This window comes from Pipra filicauda, unplaced genomic scaffold, assembly GCF_003945595.2.
Source record: "Pipra filicauda isolate LSUMZ 115617 unplaced genomic scaffold, ASM394559v2 scaffold203_size1373443_pilon, whole genome shotgun sequence".
NCBI classification, from domain to species: Eukaryota; Metazoa; Chordata; class Aves; order Passeriformes; family Pipridae; genus Pipra; species Pipra filicauda.
The window spans coordinates 833,204-852,835 of record NW_024104314.1 but is presented as its reverse complement, the minus strand read 5'-3'; the positions used below and the strand labels follow the sequence as shown (position 1 = coordinate 852,835).

General features: G+C 41.2%; 2 protein-coding genes across 6 annotated transcripts in view; one reads left to right on the top strand and one right to left on the bottom strand.

The window, feature by feature from the left end:
- The window catches only part of BCO1 (beta-carotene oxygenase 1), a 64,890-nt gene that overhangs the window by 7,556 nt on the left and 37,702 nt on the right, over positions 1 to 19,632 (bottom strand). For 2 of the 5 annotated variants that reach the window (XM_027725186.2, XM_039380817.1), the window contains exons 4-10: positions 9,554 to 19,521; positions 6,307 to 6,435; positions 4,843 to 4,972; positions 3,419 to 3,566; positions 2,416 to 2,563; positions 1,219 to 1,439; positions 106 to 363 (exon numbers count right to left, since the gene is read on the bottom strand). In XM_027725186.2, the coding sequence (XP_027580987.1) occupies positions 106 to 363; positions 1,219 to 1,439; positions 2,416 to 2,563; positions 3,419 to 3,566; positions 4,843 to 4,972; positions 6,307 to 6,435; positions 9,554 to 9,629 (1,110 nt within the window). In that variant the 5' untranslated portion in view covers positions 9,630 to 19,521. The remainder of the gene's footprint in view (positions 1 to 105; positions 364 to 1,218; positions 1,440 to 2,415; positions 2,564 to 3,418; positions 3,567 to 4,842; positions 4,973 to 6,306; positions 6,436 to 9,553; positions 19,522 to 19,632) is intronic. The other 3 variants (XM_039380818.1, XM_027725185.2, XM_039380819.1) reach the window with 2 other exon arrangements.
- Positions 18,646 to 19,632, top strand: part of PKD1L2 (polycystin 1 like 2) — a 38,090-nt gene continuing 37,103 nt past the window's right edge. The window contains exon 1 of the mRNA XM_039380808.1: positions 18,646 to 19,192. Within this exon, the coding sequence (XP_039236742.1) occupies positions 18,646 to 19,192 (547 nt within the window). The remainder of the gene's footprint in view (positions 19,193 to 19,632) is intronic.

The window sequence follows — 19,632 nt, the reverse complement described above, 5'->3', positions numbered from 1 at the left end:
AAATCTGCACATAAAGGCTGGCAGCTAGTAATTCACCCGTTGATCACACTGATGTATTTGAAATTACTGATTAAAGAACACATTAAACAGCCATTTTCTTTCTACCTTGTCAAACTGCAGAGGAACGACAAATCGTTTGCAGGTCGGGATGGCGGTGAGCTTGGTGTTCTCTTCAAAGTCTTTATTCAAGTTTTTTAAATAGAACATGTCATATAAGCTATTGTCTGTATAGGAAATAATATCAAAAATAATGTGGCCATCCTCTTCATAAGCATTTACATGGTGGAAAAACACCATGGCATCAGTATAAAACTTGGTGGACACTTCTTTTTTAGTCTTCCTGTCTACAAAGTGAAACCAAGTCTGAAAGATAAAAAAATGTTATTGAAAACTGTTCATAGTCAGCAAACAGCTATTTAGAAAACTGTTTTCTAATGGTAACCATCACCATTCTAATCACTGTCTACTGAAGCACAGTAAGAGCTCGGGGTTTGCTGCTGGGAGATAAGAGGTTCCAACCTGAAGACCAAAAAATGATGGAATAAAATGAGTGTGGAAGAGCTTTAAGCTCCTTTTACTATTGCAAATTACTTCTGGGCTAGGCTGAGGATTGAAATTTTCCAGTAAAACCTGGAAAATCCCCTGCTCTCTTTTTAAGTTAAATCAATCTGCCTTGGTCGAGGGTCTCTGTAGTGCTCTGTGCTGATGCCCTGTACCCCAGCAAGTCCCATTTATTGATGGCCAGAGCATCAATAAGTGGAAACATGGTCCTCAGAAAACAGGTTTTTTCCCTCAGTTGCCACAGTGAAAGACTCTCCTTTTGTTCAGTGCAGGCTGCTCCACCAATCTGGTTCTATCACATGCAATGCCCCCAGAGCAGATCTCATCCACAGCATTTTGTTTGGGCCAGGAGCAACTGAATGTGTCTCAGATGCTGGTGCAGGTTGGAATTTCTCTGCTAGAACACAGTATTTCTAACAGTACCTACTTTATAAACTACCCTCTTTCTTAAGAGCTTTGGCATATTTATTTGTGAAATTTCTGGACATGGGAGATGGTATTCAAAAAAAGACAACTTCTAAACAAACAGTGCAACGTGAAAGCCAAGGGTTTAAAAAAACAAGGGACTATTGACATTAATGAACCAGATGACAACAGAACAGCATGGAAGAGGTCACTGGCCTGCCTGACTCCCTTGCTCAGCATCAGGAAAAATACCTTGTCATCCTTATTGAAGGCAAGGCAGGAAGCCCAGGTCACCCCTCGGATGTAAGCAGTTGCCATTTTGACAATATCCAGCCTGAAGGGCTGCTCTACGAAGATGATATAATTTTCTGTGAGTCCAAAGCTGTGGTAGTAGCTGGGGTGGAGCAGAGAGCGAGAAGGGATGGAGCAAACCACTTCCAGGTGTTTGAAACAAGATTTCTTCTTTTCTTGTTCTGAATATAAACAAAAATGGTCAAAAATTAAAATATATTTATAATAAGTTCCTATTCAAACTTGTGCTTGGGTTTCTCCCATGCATAGAAGAACAGGTTCCTCTCAGTTTTAGTTGCCTTTTCCTGTTAAGAAAGTGGTTTGTTTACTACTGTATAATTAACATAGACGTTTGCATCCCAGTGAAGCAACACAGTGAAATCACAATGCCAGATCCATTCAGGCAGAGCCCCCTTGTCTTGGGATTTGATTCCACTGGTTACTGCCTTCAGAATTTCCAGTATAGAGGAGAAAGGTGTTCACTTAAATCAGTAGCTTTTAAAAGGAGTTCAAATGTCCCCGTATTTTTTAACTGCTAAGGAGATGTTCCTGCTTGACCTCTATTGACTTTGAGCCCCAGCTAGAAATTACAAACTGATCTTGCAGCTCTTGGAGGCCTCTTGATTGTTCAGCAAGGGCCAGGCATCCCATTAGCAGCTGATTTTAAACAACACCACACACACACAAAATATTATTTGAAGGAAATAAAGTAAGGGATTTGCTCTGTGAACAAAGGATGGTGTTTCAGCAAGGCCCAGTGTAAGCCAGGTTAGAGAGGAATTTGCTCTATATTAGGTATTATTTGCTTCCCTATCATCACAGTATCAGCATTTTGTGAGAATTTTCATTTATGAAGAAACTAAAATTTACAACTTCCAATTATATATACTGCCCTATAGAGAAAACTGTTTTTCAAATCTTCATCTGAAAGTAAGGTCCTTCCTACTGAAATACCCTGTTTACACAGTACTCAGGATGGACCTTTGTAAGAGCACATGCCCAGACAGGCTAAGCAGTTAACATGAACCTCACAATAAGTTGAAATTAAGAAAATTAACACCACTGGTTGCTAGATGAGCTGTATCACTCCTCCTTACCCTCAGAAGAAAGAAATTGCTAACAAGTTCCTAGAAAATACCAATAAAAGAGATATCTTACCTGGCACAGAGGAAGGAATCTTAAATAGGACGTATTTTGTCCTCCCTTTATCAACTATTGAAGTGCCCATGTTGAAAACATTTCCAGCACTGTCATAGTGTGGGTGAGAAGTTGTCACATTTACAGCTACGTATTTGTTGTAGTCAACCTGGAAAATGATACAATAAGAGGTCTGAGAGAAGTGTAAGAGAATTAAAATTGATCTCAGCTAACACCACAAATCCATCAGCTTTTTAACACTGGCAGCCTTTTATTGGCACCCCATTTTCAAACAACCTTGAAATTTAAATATTTAAACCAAATGGCTTGTGTCAAATCATTTCCTAATTCAAGGATAAAACTAAGTTACAGAATCTGAATTACAGTCACCCCTCCCTTGCAGCCACACAACACCAGGGGAGGATCAGCTGAAGAAATTCCTGTGCGAATTCCCATTTCACCCTGGAATCAGTTTATTTAACAGGGCTGTGGGTCTGGCAACCTGCTGGAGCAAAAAGACTTCTGTTTGACTTAAATTTTGGAAGTTGCACTCAAACTGTACTGTGTGCTAGAAAAAACCTCATTGTATATATTTCCATATATCAAGGTTCCATTTTGATAATTAAGTAATATCTTGCATAAGGTTCTTGAAAAGTAGTCATATAACTGACCTACTGACTTGATAATTATGTAAATAATTTTATAACTGAGATACATAATAATGGCAATCATTCAAAATAATCATGTGATTGTGGTATTACTCCTGCAACCTTGCTAGATTATGTACAAGTGAACTTGCCCAAAGCCCCACTTTTCCCAAACCACATGGGATTTAAATTTGATTTCAGGAGTCCTTGAAAGATCTGGTACCTTCACTATTTCACTTTGCCACGATTTCAAAAGTAAGGCAACAGTAGAAGAAAAATATTTTGTGTCCTGCATGTGTTCGAGGATCCTTATCAGTCAGCCTGAAACTTTATTCACTAGCAGACAAGGAACTAAAAGGACAGACAGAGGTTTATACCTTGTCCAACGTCTCCAGAGTCTGCGGATTAATTTTCCTGATGAAGTTGGTCTCGCTGGTAGCATAAAAATCATCCCCAGCTTTCAGAATGTTGATCAGGCAGTTGTCTGTGAACTCAGGAATGGTGTGAGACAAATAGCAGAATGCCCTGTACAGAGAGAAATTCCCAATGGGTTCGTTAGAGCTGGAAGCTGGAGCTGCTCTCCCCTGCACAGAGCACAAGTCATCCGGGCAGTGTGACCTGGGGCTGTCTCTCCTTGCTGTGCCCTCTCCTGGCAGCTCCCACACTGCCTCGGTGGAAAGGGTGGAAAGGCAAAGGAGATGGACTTCTCCAATGCCCTTGGCCTGGGGGAGGGTTAAGGGCACACAAGCAAATGTTTTTCCATGCACAAATGGGCATCCAGGCCCATTCCTGCTGTCAGCTCTAGCACATGCACTGCTTTAGCAGGATGGGCTAATTACACACTCTCCTGTGCCTACCTTGGGAAAATTTGGCCTAGCAGTTCCTACCTAAAAGCTGGAAGGTTTTTCAGTGTATGCCTTCATAAATAGATAGTCATATACTCCCTGAAGGAATATTTTTGTTCCCAGTGTTATCCCATATCACAATTATGATTTCAAAGATCCAACTTCACACGTGGGCTCCAAAGCCTTTCTTATAAGTGTAGGATTTTATCATAGTCCCTGGAAGCCAAGACAAAGTTGCTTATATCCCTTTTGAACTTAAAATGCCAGTTACTCTATTAGTGCTGGAAGAGGGAAGAAAATCATCTGATCTCAGGGGAACGACTTGCAACATATCAGCTGTTCTGCAAGAACTGTTCCTGCATGGTTTACTTACCAAATATCACTTCGAGGTTCAGCCAGGAAGTACAGAGGGGTGAGCTATTGGCATTTGTTAGGGAATACCCACAGCCAATCTTACAAGACCAAGGATAACATGATGGCTCACACCTCGCCTCTCAGCTTTAATCAAAAAGCTTTTCTGATTTTTGCAGTTATTGATGCTTCTTTTCTTTTTGTTGAATAGACTTTGCATTAATTCCTTCCCCATCTCTTAGTCCTGGGCAGGGCTAAGGGTTGGGCTTGGTGACCCTTGTGGGCCCCTTCCAACTCAGCATGTTCTGTGATTCTGTGATCTTTTCCTCTCTTGCTGCTTCTCCCCTTACAGTATCGTAAGTTTTGCGAAAAGCACGAGAAAGAAAATGTTTGTTTTTTACAGAATCTGTTTGCGCTGAGTGAACAAACCAACAACATTGGTGACAAAATCAATTTACAGTGTTTGCCTTAGACTAATCCACAGAGGCCTTCTCAATATTTAGTAACCGTAAATTGCCGAACCAATTTTATTACTGTACAGATGTGTCAGGGTAAACAGGGAGAGAAGTAAACAGAAGAATCTTGTTGGGGAAAGCATTGCTTACTTGGCAAATATGTTTTTACAGGGATCTGGATAAGCCATAGTGCCAAACTCAGACACCACGATTCTGTTTGCTTCCACGTTGCAGTTGTACGTGTCACTTCGGAGGTACTTACTTCTGTAGTAAACTTCACCTGAAGAACAACAAACAGGCTTCCATCACATTTTAGACTTAGTTCTTCAGAAAATTAGCAAATTAGGTAAAGGCAAAGTTTCTCAAGCAGCTGTCCTTTAGCCAGCAATAGTTTGGAACAAAACCAACAATGCCCCTAACTCCCTGTTTTGAAAGGCTTTGTGGCTGCTGAGATGGGTAGCAATTTGTCAAGACTCTCTGACTCCCAACACTTTTGGGCAGTACTGGGGGACTTCTGAGGGGAAAGGAGGGATTTGGATAAATTGTTCCAGTAAAATAAAACACTGTGCAAAAACGATTAATTATACAATCCATGTACCAATGTGATAAATCTCCTGTTTTGGCAAAATCTAGTTATGAGAGAGTAACAAATTTGCTTGAAGGAATCAATGTCTGCCCTAAAATATTTAATGGCCCCCTACACTTGAACTAAGTGAGCTCTGTTTGTTTTAGATAATTAAAACATACTGGCAATTTAAAAAAAACCACATTTATTTATAGGTTATTTTGTTAAGGATATAGATCTGGACAGGCAAGGAGATCCTGCAGTTGCATTAAATGCTTCCAATCACAGAAATGAAAACTAAACAGTGAGCACTAGGATTGGAGGATGGCAGGAGTAAATACCATTTTTTTTTATAGACATATACTTTTTGCCACAAGAATCTAGGTGTAAACCATCCTGCCTCACACTGTAAAACAGCTGAATGAATGAAAAATGCTCTAACTGAAAACAAAAAATGCAATTACTTAGGATAGAGGAGCTGCCTGTTTTCCCCCATAAAGATGACAAGCAGGACTGTATGACAAAGATGGACTGTAGGGGTGTCAAATATACCTAAGTGAGGTTTGATGTGTGAAGTGACACAGTGGCCCAGTTACTCTGCTGGCAGCTGTTATAGCTGCAACCAAATCCCCAAAGGGGAATGTTAGTCTTCCCTTAAATTAGGCTGTTCATCCACAACAGAAAATCTCCAGATATTACAGGGCTGTCCATTTTAAAATAGCAGAGGTTTTCTTGCTCTGGATGGAAGGGAAAGGCTGCCCTGCAGTGACCTGCCCAGAGCTGGTTTTGTGCTGTCAACACTGAACTTTGGCACTCTTGAAAAAAGGATAATATAACATCTCCCTGATAACAGCCCTGCAGAGACACTCCTGCTGCAGACAGGGAGGTGGGAGGGTGCTTGGAAAGACTTTCCCCACAGCAGTTCCCACACAAGCCACGCCGCAGAAAAAACCTCAAACACTCTAATCCAGCTCAAAACAGAATTAGCAACGTAAGGCACCAAAATATGGGGTCTGGAGCTGTTTTTAGTGTCATGTGCAACAACTCACCATTTTTAAATGTAAAGCTGTGCAGCAGAGCCAAGCCATCAAACCAGTGGTTGTACTTGCTGTCCCCTATGGTGTGCATCCCTGGGCCATTCCGGAGAAGGATCCCTTGCAACCAAGTGGGCAGCTGACCTATAAACAGAAAGGAGTTACCAGTATCCATTCATTTAGGTGAGGGGCCTATTCCAGGACAGTTTTCCTAAGGGCTACACAGACTACTGGTGTTGAGATTTGCAGTACCATACAATTATGTTGGAGTTTGGGGTCACTAAAATTTCCTCTGCTCAAAAATGCAACATTCTGCATGACTCTTACTATTGTTATATGAGATTACTATAAGAAGATGAGATTGCTGGAATGTAATTTGTTAATTATCAGGAACAAAATAAAGTTGGACCTTTCTTTGCTGCACTCAGATTTTACAGTGATACATTTCAACCCTTTTATTCGTGCCAGGAAAAGATACAGCTTATCAGAAACAAACATATTTTATGGGTTAGATGACTTGCACTGGCCTCCAGTATATCAATTTAGACTTCAGGCTAAATTAATTCCAGTAAAAATCCCATTAATTAAATTACACAGCATAATGTAGTGTCATTTTGGGAGTGCTTCTGTGACATTGGTCATAATGTGGTGCTTTGTACACAAATAAAGTGTAGGAATATTATACTGAAAATGTGTAAGTACTGTTGAGCTTTCAATCAGAAATGTTCCTCATCAAATCTCTGCAAGAAAAATATTACCTACCATTTGACTCACAGAATGACAAACAATTAAAGAATGTCATTGGGGTTAAAGAGATGAACAAAAGCATGACAGATATGAAATGAAAAGCCTCACTTGTTTCTCTTTGTGTATGCCTCCTGAGGGAACATTTTAAATTATATACTGCTCCTCCACACAGTTAGAATCATAGATTCATAGAATAGTTTGGGTTGGAAGGGACCTTAAAGATTATTTAGTTCCACCCCCCTGCCTTGGGCAGGGGCACCTTCCCCTAGACCAGGTTGCTCAAAGCCCCATCCAGCCTGGCCTTGAACAATTCCAGGGACGGGGCGGCCATCACCCATCATTAGGGCATAACTTCATTAGGGTCACAGTTCTGGAATACATGAGGAAGATAAAAAATTGTTGACACAACAGATGAAGAATTTTTTTTTCTCCTTTTTTTTTTTCTTGTCCCTACAAGACCCTGGAAAACCAAATCTTACTTCCCTCTCTAACATAAGAAGTTCCAAAGCAACAATTATAGTACTTTTTTTGTGTATGATGAACATGGTTTAACCCTTAATACAGGTTATTGCACAAAACCTGAGTAACTAAAAATAGCTGGTGGGAAGACAGTGAAGAAATCACCAGTTAGCAAAAGAAAAAAAATCCTTCAGAGAGAATAGCATTATGAGCTTCAGAAAGTACATATTCAAAATAAATCCATGATTTTCATTTGGCTGACTACTGAACATTAACTGCTGAACAAGTTGAGTCTTTTTACGTGCCTAAAATACAAATGTTTTTCTTCTTGCCACTTCCCTTTCTATACTTCCTGTTATCTGGCAGTAGCAGGTTGAAGCTTTGCTATTTCTCCCATATTATGGGCAATTCAGGCAACATCTTGCAGCTATTAGGGCTAAAAATTTTGTGTAAAAATTCCCATGTATTAGAGTAATGATGCTCAAAAAGTTTCAGGACAGGCCAATAAAATAATTTTGCTGGAAGAGATAAACAGGGGGAAAAGAGGATCTTCGTTTTAAGGCACTGTGGATTTAATACAGCTGCTGAAACTTCTGGAGCAATTCAGTGTAGTTTCTGGCATATTTTCAGTATGGAAAACATGGAGCAAAGGGTCAGCTAGTGAGGTTTTCAGATGAAAATTCATCTTAGTGGGAATTAACCAGTCAGCATCCTAAAGTGTTATATTCCTTTAAAAATCTGGACTTTATTCTTTTCCCTACCATGTGAGGACACAACAGTGACACAGGACCCTCAAATATTTGGATATTTATTAACTATTGTAGCAACAGAGTCTCAGACATGGCTGTACATGGCTCCAAGCCATGGAGAGCATGGGTTAAATTGCAGCTGATCTTAAAAGTACGTGTTTATATTTACAGTGTACATATTGAGTAACAAGGAGCCAAAATACTGGCAGAGCTCAGGACTAGCAAAATATTTAAAGAGGTCAAGGTTCTCTATGAGTTTTCTTTAGCGATGAAATTTTATATATAGGAATATTTCATATATATAACTTTATTTTCTAAAATTGCAGTCTTTGTTCAAATAAACTATTGCATAATAGAGATCAGATCTGATAAATGGTTTGTTTGCAAACAACTTCAAATGTTTCAATAAGTAGTTATCTCGAGGGAAAAAATAATTGAAAGGCATAAACCCATAAAGGCATAAAATAATTGAAAGGCCGTTATAGCAAAGCACTTCGTCTGACTTAACACAAAATCGTTTCCCATTCAGCCACCAAACTGAACAAAAACGAAGTCGTGCAAGTTTTAATTGTCATCTTTTTAAGTGCTGTACTTGGGAAGTGACTTTACAATCAGTGTAAGACTCCTTACATTTCTTGGACTACATATCGCAAACAATACAGCAGAGATTTACTAAACAGGGGTTCTCGGCAACAAACCTCTTCTGTAGCTGTAGCAAAAGAAGTCTTCTGTAAAGTAAAAGAAACCAGGAAAAATAACAGGCTGGTCAAGGGTTCCTCCCTAGAGAGTCACTTTAAACTTCCGCTGAGGGAAACTCCTCAGTTTTTACTGGATTAACTTCTCAGCCCTCTTTTTAACGCTACCCGGTGGCAGCCAGTACTGCTGCCTGGCTACTTGATGCCGAGCCCGAATTTTCGGGAGCCCCCCAGGAGCCCGGGCAGAGTGGGAGCGGACAGAGGGAGGGGAGGGAAGAGTCCCAGAGAAAGAAAGCGAAAGCCTGAGCAGCGCCATGGAGGAGGGAGCGGCCGAGCTTAAATCCCGCTCTCGTCCCTCACCACCAACTTCAGTGAGCCCTGTTCAAACAGACTTTTGAAAAGTACACAGAATTGCCCACGAAGTGAGAGAAAGCCCCCAGCAGGGTCACAAACATTATCTGAGATCAGTCCTTTAAACAAAACTCCCTCTCGTATCTCCCTCTCCCGGTTTCCCTTTCCAGCGCTGCCTCGGGTGAACAAGTGTCGCAGTTTTTACGGGTTGGAAAACACCAAAACAGCGGCGCGTTTTAGAACAGATTCTCCTTCACTTACCCCGCACCTCGGCCTTTATGGGCTCTGGGTGTTCGTCTTTATTCCCGCTGTACAGTGCTTCCATGGCTGATGACATTCTCTGTCCCTGCCGTGCCCGGCGCTCCGGCAGCCGCCGTGCTTCCCCCTCTGTCTGGGCTCAGAACAGCTTTTTCCTGTTGCATATAAAGATAAGGTCAAAGTGCAACCCGGGCCGGTGGCTTATAGATTGCCAATTTATAATAGCTGATCTTTAATCCCCTGCACACACACCGTAATTGTTGCACGTTCGCATGAAAATTAACTCTTTGACCGGTTCAAAGGGGCAAGCGAGAAAAACGTAACTCGCCTGTTTGCTCCCGGGAATGGGGCTGAGGCAGAGCCGGGGCACGGGCAGGGTGGATAAAACATCCCTGCGGCTTTCCAGGGCAATGATGGACGCTGCTGAGGCATGCTTGTCCTGTTCGGCAGGCAGGGAGAGGAAAAGAAAAACATCTCCCCACTGTTCTGGTTTGGGATCTTTGGGAGTGACAAACACTTCACAGCAGGGGATCATCCTTTCCTTTCATTTTGTGGATTTTAGCTGGGCTACTCTATGAGTTAACAAATTATCATCGCTGGACAGTCACGGGATGTATTTCTTAACATGCAAGCTGCTCCAGAGTCAACTGAGTGGCACATCTTTGAATTAAATATCTCTCCACAAATAGTCACTCTACCATATTCATCCATGTGTGACCTGAAACCACTCTGAAAGTATGGCAGGATTCATTTAAATTAAGGCAGATTTTTAACTTCATGCTTTTGTTTCTAGATAAGGTACTTAACTGAGTCCAATGTTGTTAATTTTAAAATCCTCTGGGAAGAGAATTATTTCAATATAAAGCATGTGATTGCAGAGCAAATCATAGGCTCCATTGACCATGAAGGATAAAGAGATTCTTTGCACAATTATATATTATGCAATTTCCTATGGGGTTACCCTAAAATCTGATTTTGTCAGCTAAATCACCATTGTTCCCAAAATGTTTTAACATCACTTCTTAAAGCTGACTGAGCTCTTAGAAATATACATATTTATTTTATTCAAAACACAATTTGTGCCACAGACTGCTCTGATACACTCATTATATATTGTTCTCCTAACCCACTGCCTGTCCAATGGCTGATCTTCACTCCAGGGGATCACCAGGACAACGTCTTGGTCCATCTTCGGAAAGCACTGAAGGAGCAGGAGATACCAAAATAAGGAACAAGATTAAAAAAGAAAATATAAGACCTTGTTGGAATTAGGAATATTAATAAACAGCAGGAATGAACCAGAAGGCTGTAGGAGAGGAAGAGCACTAAAATCCACATATGCAGATACATACACATAAATGCACATGTACACTATATATGTGCAAGTGTGGATTTGCATATGTGTGAGAGAAAGAGTGTGTGTGCATTGAGATGTTGACTTACTTTATACACAAAGTCAAGTAAGGGATTTTTCAGCAGTGTTAGAGACTGAAAAGGATCTGGCAAAAAACCAGAGCTGCCCAACTCTGCTTTCCCTAAGCCATGAGGACATTTTCTCTGTCCACGATGTTCTGGTTTGCTTTAATGTGTTCATTATCCTCATCCATTGCTGTGTGCAGCTCTTAATGCTGCAGTTTTCATTATCTGACCTGTGAGTTGTCTTATCTGTAGTGGTATTAAGATTTCCATAGAGCAAGTAAGAAATAAAAAGATTAAGTCAAACCTCTTTTGCCTTCTCCACCATGACTGTTCATGTAGTTTAAAGGTCAGCCAAGATGAGATAGTTGGAAACCTGTTAAATGTTTGGGTGGAAGAACAAGGAGCTATAGATATTCAACAACTTCTGAAATCAATCTAAATGTGTTTGGTAGCTAATTTCAAATGTCTATGCCTGAAAGTGTTGTCTCATATTTTGTACAACTTAAATAAGGAAGCTTTGCAGATCTCATTTTTCCTGCTTGTTAGTAAAAGATACTTCATTTACCAACAAAACACTTTTGTTGTTGTTGTTTTCCTCACACAAATGACAAATAAGCAGTTTAGTAAGGTATGGAGAGAAGAATTTTCTTGCCAACTGTGTCATTTCCCCCTTTCTACACTGAAATGGAGAAATATCAAAGCACTGATTTACAATTATATGTAATTATCACCAGCAGATGTGGATCAGGTGACTTGTCTAATTTTATTATTTCACAATGTTTCTTCTTGTTGCAAACCCCTTTGACTATAAAACTTCCCCCAACCAAATCTAGCCTATCTCTCCAGTTTCCTCTCTCTATTCACCCCTCATGGCAACATTTTTGAAGTCATCAGCTCCCCACCGTGGGCGGGTTTGCTTCACTGTGTTTCTTTCTGCTCTAAACAACTGCGGTGAAGGCTACAAGCTCTTTCCTCTTCACTTCTCTCTCACTTTCACTTCCCTCCAGTCTCTGAGTGCCTTGAGCTTCTCTCCCGAACTTTTAAAAGTGCCATGAAGACATTTTTGGAGCAAAGAATTACCCTGCCCAGCACGAGTCTGGTGGTACTTCCCAAGGACAGCAAAGCTGGTCAACCACATTTCTGGTACAACGATGTCACTGCTGCCTGCCACCTTCGTACTTTTGGTTCACTTAACAAGAAGCAAATCATTACCTTAAAAATCACTCAGACACCAATATAATTCCTTATCTCTATAGTACTTAATTTATTTTAATCTTCTGCTTGTAAAGTCTGAGTTCTAATTAAAGCCCATTAACAAAGGTCAAATTGACTTGACGAATACGACTTTCAGCGCTGCTAAGAACTTTCAACTGCAACTGTTATCTCCTACTACCAAATAAAATTCCAACAGCAAACCTGATATGAACTCAGGAGTTGTTCTTGCTGAAATCACACTGATTGCTATCTCATCTGCTGGAGACACAAGCTCTTATCTTTGTTAAATATTGTTTTATTGACATGATCTCATTTCACAAAACTACCACCAGATTATTTAGGAATGTGTCTCTTGCACTGTCCCAATACAATTGCAAACACGAATTACTAATATAGTTTGTTCAAATTTAAATAACAATAGTTTCCATATATTATTTCAACCAGACTGTATTTGGATCAAAACAGTTTTTATCATACACTATTTTGATCAGTATTGTTTGGACCAAAATAACTATTTTTGTGAGATTTTAATGTCCTCGATGAGATTTTTAATTTTTTTTGGGGGGGAGATTTTTGTGAGATTTCACAATTTCTTTGATAAAAATATTATTTTCTTTTATATAGTCATAATTTTAATACATATCACCACAATACTGATTTGTTCATTAAAATAAAAGTATAATGTAACTTAGTGTAAAAACTCTTTAGGTGCTTAGGCACAGAACTACTGGCCTACTCACACTAGATTTCAACCAAGCTGAGCCTGCCCAGTGATCATAATGCCCAAATACTTAAACACTAGAGAGTAAAACAAATAAACAGCCACATAAACTTCCTCACTGTAAGGCTTCTGTAACCTTATCTACACCTTTCAACATCCCAAGACGATTTACATGATTTAATATGTGATATTATACAGTTCAGTCGCGTGTTCTCAAGTGGGCAGAATGACAACGTGAAGGTTGGCATTCACTTCCAGGGCTGAAGGTGTAGAAATGGGGTCACAGGCGTGTGTGTGGGACAGAATTAATGTTGCTACACACTGTCCTACCTTGTGGCCTCCTGTACAACTTCAGGGGAACATAAATTAAAACTCTAAAGAGCTTCTTTCTGGTTTTAGTCAGGTGGCAGCTGAGTGTAGAGGGCTTAACACAAAAATGGTGAAGCTGCTGGACCTCCAGTCTTCTCATTATGGGGATTGTGAAGCTCATCTTTTTTCTAAGGTGTTGGATGTCTGCTGATAAGAGATATTATTAATGAATCCTTGAAATACAGCTTTTTTCTTTCTGGTTTCATGTCCTGTAAGCTCAGAAATAGCTCACAACAAGCAGAAGAAAAATGTGAAACAAAATTAAATGAAGAGGTGGAAGCTGGAATGGCTTACAAATCTTATGGAAAAGGGAGATTTCCAATCTACAGAAATATGGAGAGTTGGCAGATGACACCAGTGAAAGTTGTGATGCCAGAAAACTCAGATCCAAGCAAATTGTTTTTGTGTCTCTGTGTGTGCTAGGCAAAGTTCAGTCTATTTGTATCCAGCAGTTAATGTTTTACTCAAAGAGGGCACCTTTAATGATTTGAACAGTTCTCTAATTAAGATATTAAGGCAATGGCACATGTAATTTGTGCCACTTAGTCAAACATGATCACAAGGACACAGGAGGTGTCATCAGGTTCTTCACGTAGTTCTGCTCCTTTCTGCTGAACTCAAGGCTAACCTTGGCCATCAATAACTCCAGCTCACTCCAGGGCACACTTAGCCCTCTTTTCCTACTAGTCAAAGTTCTGCTGTGGAAAGCAATAACAAATGGGCTGGGAAAGAGGCAGGTATTGAGGCATCAGCTGTATGGCAGGTGAGGAAAGTCCAGTTACAGACCAACGGCAGTATTAGATGCTTCCAAAGGAAAAGATCCTCAGAGACTTATCCAGGGGATGTTTGTGCCAGAAGGTAACCATACACATCCTATAAACAGAAATTATGTCCAACCCAACAGCTCCTGAATGTAATCCTGCTTATCTTCATCCTGACCCCATCCTGCCAGGCATGAGCGTCTAATTTAATTATTGTGCCCTATATGAGATAAGAATTGTTTTCCCTGTTTTTATAAACAAGATACCATCAAAATTGCAACTTGGCATGGCTCACTGGTAAGTTCAGTGTGTTGCCTCATGGAAAATTAAACAGTGGAAGCAACAACAAGGCCAAACCCTTTTCGGTGAGCAAATAGCCAGATCTCCCCATCAGGACAAGCAGCACAGGAGAGCAGCAAGGAAGGAAGGGGGATTGTGACCCACCTTCTCAAACTAATTGGCAGATGGGCATTTTTAAAGCCAGTTGAGGAGAGAGAAGGTGTAGGTGTACCTAGGGGCTTTTCTCCATCCCTTTCTGGACAGTCTGCTCAGGTCTCAGTTATTACCTATTCAGGTAATAACGTTCTTCACACTGAAGAACTTTATGTGACACAGTAAAATGGACTACTCATGATTTTAACTTAATGATATACCTGAAAATAGTCTTTTTTCTACCTTAAAGCCAAAGAAATGTAAATCAGGTTTCCATTCTTATGTTTATTCAATTAATAGAACAAAGATCTATTTCTATTCCTGATAAAATCTATACATTACATTCAGTAATACTCAGGAATGTAAAGATGGTAATATCCACTTATAGAGAGTAAATTTACTTGCTCTTCCTCAAGGCAAATGAACAACAGCCAAAATGGATGGGGGTGTGATTTTTTCCTTCCCACTGGCAGCTCTTCACTTCCTTAATTCTTCAGTCTAGTACTTTCTGGCCTCTACTATGGGCTGTGGAGCTCTTCTGCAGCGCTGCAGTGCCCTTTGGAATCACGGGAGGTTCTCAGGCTGTCATGGTGCAGATAATCTGCACTAGGGTACAGAACAGGACCACCCTGGAGCCAGTGGGGGCACCTTACCTGTCCCCCTTGTCTGCACACCCAGCTCTCTGCTAGCCCAGTGAAACTCTGGAACTGATTTTTCCTCAGGTCTGGGGCACCGAAGTTCAGACACAGAAAGGTCTTATGAGCGAGACGCGTTGTCCTGACAGCTTCAGTCGTCACGGAGAAATGTGCAGCTGGATTCAGGGTGCCCTGAATTATGGAGCTATTGGTTGTGTTGAACAAGAATTCAGGCTTGTACTTTTGAAAAGTTGCAATTAGGCTTGATGCCTCATTTGGGGCACGAAAGGCTGATTTGAGGAGGTGTCAAGGTAATCCTACTGCACCTACACGTGTTAGATAAGTGTTGTGTGTGCTCATCTCCTGGGTCCTAAGAATTTCGGCTTATACAGTTAAACTTTCCAAATGCCATGTAAGTTATATATATAAACTTAGATTAAAAAGAAATAAATCAGGGATTAGGAGTACTTTGAGATTGGGACATCAAAACGGAGCTGGTTTTACGGGGCTCAGTTTCAGGAGCATTGAACAGCAGCTAGAAGGCTCCTTTAGAGAATTTCAGTGTAGGCCACCAATTTTTTTTAACACCTAATAACTTTTACAGCATTGCAAATAAAATATGCTTCAGATTTCTTTCACCTCGACAGCTTCTACTTAAAAAAACAACAAAAAGTTAATAAACCTCAAAGGATCCATTTGAAAACCAGGAGTAAATAATTCATCATTGTCAATTGTGATGTTTTATATAGCACAATGCCTTTCTGAAGAAACTTTCCCTCGATGGCCACCATCTGGTGCAACTCCTGAGGGCAAGTTAGGGCTGTGTAAGAGATCTGCAGGGCCCCCTAAAACACTTCTGAGAAAAAATGAAAGTCTTATTCCAACAGACTCAAGAGAGCTCACAAACAAAGGAGCCATTCAAAGCTTTATCGCAGCTTGGAGTGAGGGTGTGAAGATATTGAGAAAACTATTTAAAAAAGAAAGTCTTTCTGTTGAGGAAGAATGCAAAAGGCAGGTTTCCCACAAGAAGGTAAGTTCAAGGAGCACTGTCTACTTGACATCCAGTCATTTTTCACTTATGAGTGAAAAGGCTTTCAGAATTTTCTCTCCTCCCGAACACCCTAATTTTCATGCCTAAAAGTGGTATTTTCTTTTCATGTAAATGCTTCTCTCTTTCTTGTGGTAAACAGAATAAACTGACAGACTGCTCTACTGGCACAAAAATATATGAAGTCAACAAACTGCAAAAGGAGGGAAATTGTCTTTCTTCCACTCTCCATCTGCTACAGGCAGCTGAAGAGTTACTTATAGCAACCGTAGATTAGGAAAAAAATGCACATTGCTATAGAAATTGCCAACAGTAGACTCACTTGGAGAGCTTGGCTTTATTTGTAGACATTTCCAAACATTATTTGTTCTTTTTTAGGGCCTGTTTCAAAATCCGTTGAAGCCAGAGACAAGACTTCCATTAATTTCAATGGCTTTGGAGCAGATTCCCAGAGGACAGCCTGTGGCACCCCCAGCTCTGGCATTTTTAGCAGTATGTCCATGTAGTCAAACTTCCAGTTGCAGAGGGAGAGCTGGATGATGCTACAGAACACTTTCCTCACAAAAGTGAGCCAAAGGCACCCACTGGGAATGCACAGGCTGTGTCACTAAGCCTGATATGTTTGAGTCTCCTCCATCACACCCGTGCTTGCAGGAATGGGCTGTGTTTCTCATATCTTGAAGGCCAAAGTAGGGGCTGGCTGCCAGCTTCTGCAGAGCCTGGCAAGTCAGCAGGGCCCCAGAAGAAGCAAAGACTCTGAAGAAAATGTCATGCAAATATACAGTGGCCAATGGACTGAACAGCAGGTGCCCCCAGCTCTGCCTGCTGCAGCAGCTTGGATGTAAAACGGTGGGGTTGGGGGTTCCCAAACTGATGCCTGGGAAGTTTTGTATGTGGCCCAAAAGGGATTCCTAAATTGTAGACATTCCCAACAGAACTAGCTGATAATCATAGTTACATGGTCTCTTCCAGTAAGGGGATGGGTGTCTAGGCCAGATCCATCAGATAATTAAAATATGGGTTGGCCTTCTCCTGAGCAGGGAAACCCAGTTGGAATAGTCACATCTCAGCTGCTCCATAAGCTCTCCCTATTAAGCAGTCATAAATTCATGTGGGATCTGCTCCAGTGGTTCCATAGCTGAAGTCTTGATTCGCAGGTGTGGTGAGAAAGAAAACATCCAGAACAGTGTCTATGGAGGCATCATAGTGCATTTTCTTCCCCTTTCCTCTCATCCCTCACAATTGTCCTACCCATTAAACACTTCCCCGTGAACTTTATCTTGAAAACCCTCTTCATAGTCCTGCTTTATCCAGCTGAGCAAGACAGCCACGAACTGGAGGTCCAGAAAGGTCTTGGGATTGAAGATCACTCTTAGATGTTTGACTGGATGCAGTGCACATACTTGACTTTGGCAGGAAGCTTTAGAGCTGGGGCTGCACTGGCACGGTGCAGGTGTGGGCATTGCCTTCAGCTCCCCGGTGCAACAACGCAGGAGGCATTTCTGCAATGCAGGAATCCATCCAACATCTCAGATTCCTGCACCTCTGGGATGCAGCAACTGGCTCACTGATCCATGGCTAAATATAAGTGCATGTTCTTTCAGTTTTGGGTTATGGTGCCATAAATTAGTAATAATGGCATCAAATCCAATGGAGTTAATGCCAAGGGCAGGAGGATCACGATAGCTACAGATCCTGCTTTGTGCTGTGTTTCTACTGAGGCTTTGTAAACCTGATGGGTATCTTTCATAAGGAAGCTGAGGTGCACTTAGGGATTTCAGCTCCCAAATGTTGCTGGGCTTGCTTCCTGAAGTCCATCAGCAGCCTTTGGAATGTGCACATAGGGCTCCCAAGTAGTTCTGATGATTAAGGCAATATTTTCATCTTTTCTAAAGCATTATTTTAACTTCAGGCCTTCTCCTCTACCTCCCAGCAGGTATAAATACTGTAGCTCTATGAAGTTGAGCAACTTAGCTTTTAAGGGATGACAGGAGGATTTCACTTGGGGTGTGGAATTCTAAGACACAACAGTTCAAAATGAAACTTTCTTGGAACAGCTGAGATTAACCTGCATATGTGTAAACAGGTGGGCAGGATGAATACGATTCAATAATGATAGACATTGCATTAGCATCCAAAAGAAGCACCTCAAACAACAATTGTTAAAAATAAAGCAATGCAAACCCATTAAATAGTTTTAAATTTTTTAAATTGTATCTAGAGGAGCAGTATGTGTTTTCTCATCTCATAACTCCTTGCTTTGCTCACTTTCCTCATTCTCCTCTCATTCCTATTATTGTATCTCTTTGTTGTTGTTATAAAGACCTCCAGCTTTAACATTTGCACAATGATGCCTTTGATAGAGGAGCTTTATCTCACTTCCCCACGTGTCCAACAGCAGCATATATCAACTTTATCCTGTCTGCTCATGAGGAAAGCAATGCTTTAATGTGTTCCCTTCAAACTGATCCCGCCTGGGATGTGACATTTGCACAATGGGCCTCACGAGGCTCTTGCAGTGGCTTAACACCAGCACCTGTTGTGTGTCTCCTCAGACACAATCACCATTAAATATTGCAAGCAACCTGTTCCATGCTCTGTTGCTGCTGCTGTGGGAAGCAGCAAAGGGGAGGAACGCTGATGACGTGACAGGGATGACATCTCAAGTTTTTGAAGAAGGCAGCAAAAGGAGTGGTGATGTGGTAAGCAGGACGAGTGCCACACAGGGCACTGAGCTGGGAATGTGGTTGGGGATTGCAGTTCTGGTTTCTCTTGCTGGATGCTTGGCTGGGGAGGAAGCAACTGATGATGAAGGAATCCCCTGCTCAAAGTACCAGCAAGCTTTCAACCGTTCCTGCTACGAGTTTGTGAGACTCCAGCAAACCTTCACAAGTGCCCAGAGCTGGTGTGAGAGAGGAGGAGGGCACCTTGTCTTTATTCAAAATGAGGAAACTCAAGAGTTTTTGCAAAAACATATTGCTGAGGATCAGGAGTGGTGGATAGGACTGATCTCAAACTCCTTGCAGAATGAAACTACTGACGGTAGGTGGTTTTAGAATCACATCTTTAAATCTGTATCAGCCCGTGATGCTTTCTTAACATGGTAGAAAATGCAATCAGTCCCTCTGTAGATATCTGCTGAGAAGCCTCTGTCTTTTGTTGCTGTATCTTCAGATCTATAGTAAGATGTTTTTAATTGCCTGCTTCACTTCCCAATTGCATATTATCCCCCTTTCCACTGGGTCTTGTGGTTGTGTGAACACATGGTTTATTAGATCAGCTGCTGAGCCAGTGAAACAAATGTGCTGGGTTAGGTCTCCAGTGGAAGAGCAGGCTGAGCCAATTCATCCCACGAGGAAGTGCTGCAAGGCCTGATGCAAGAGAAAGGGTGGAATCTTGAGGCTGGGATCACAGGACAAAGTGGCAGTGTCTGTTTTAATGATTGTATCAGGTTCAATATAAAATGTAATTGAAGATCCTTA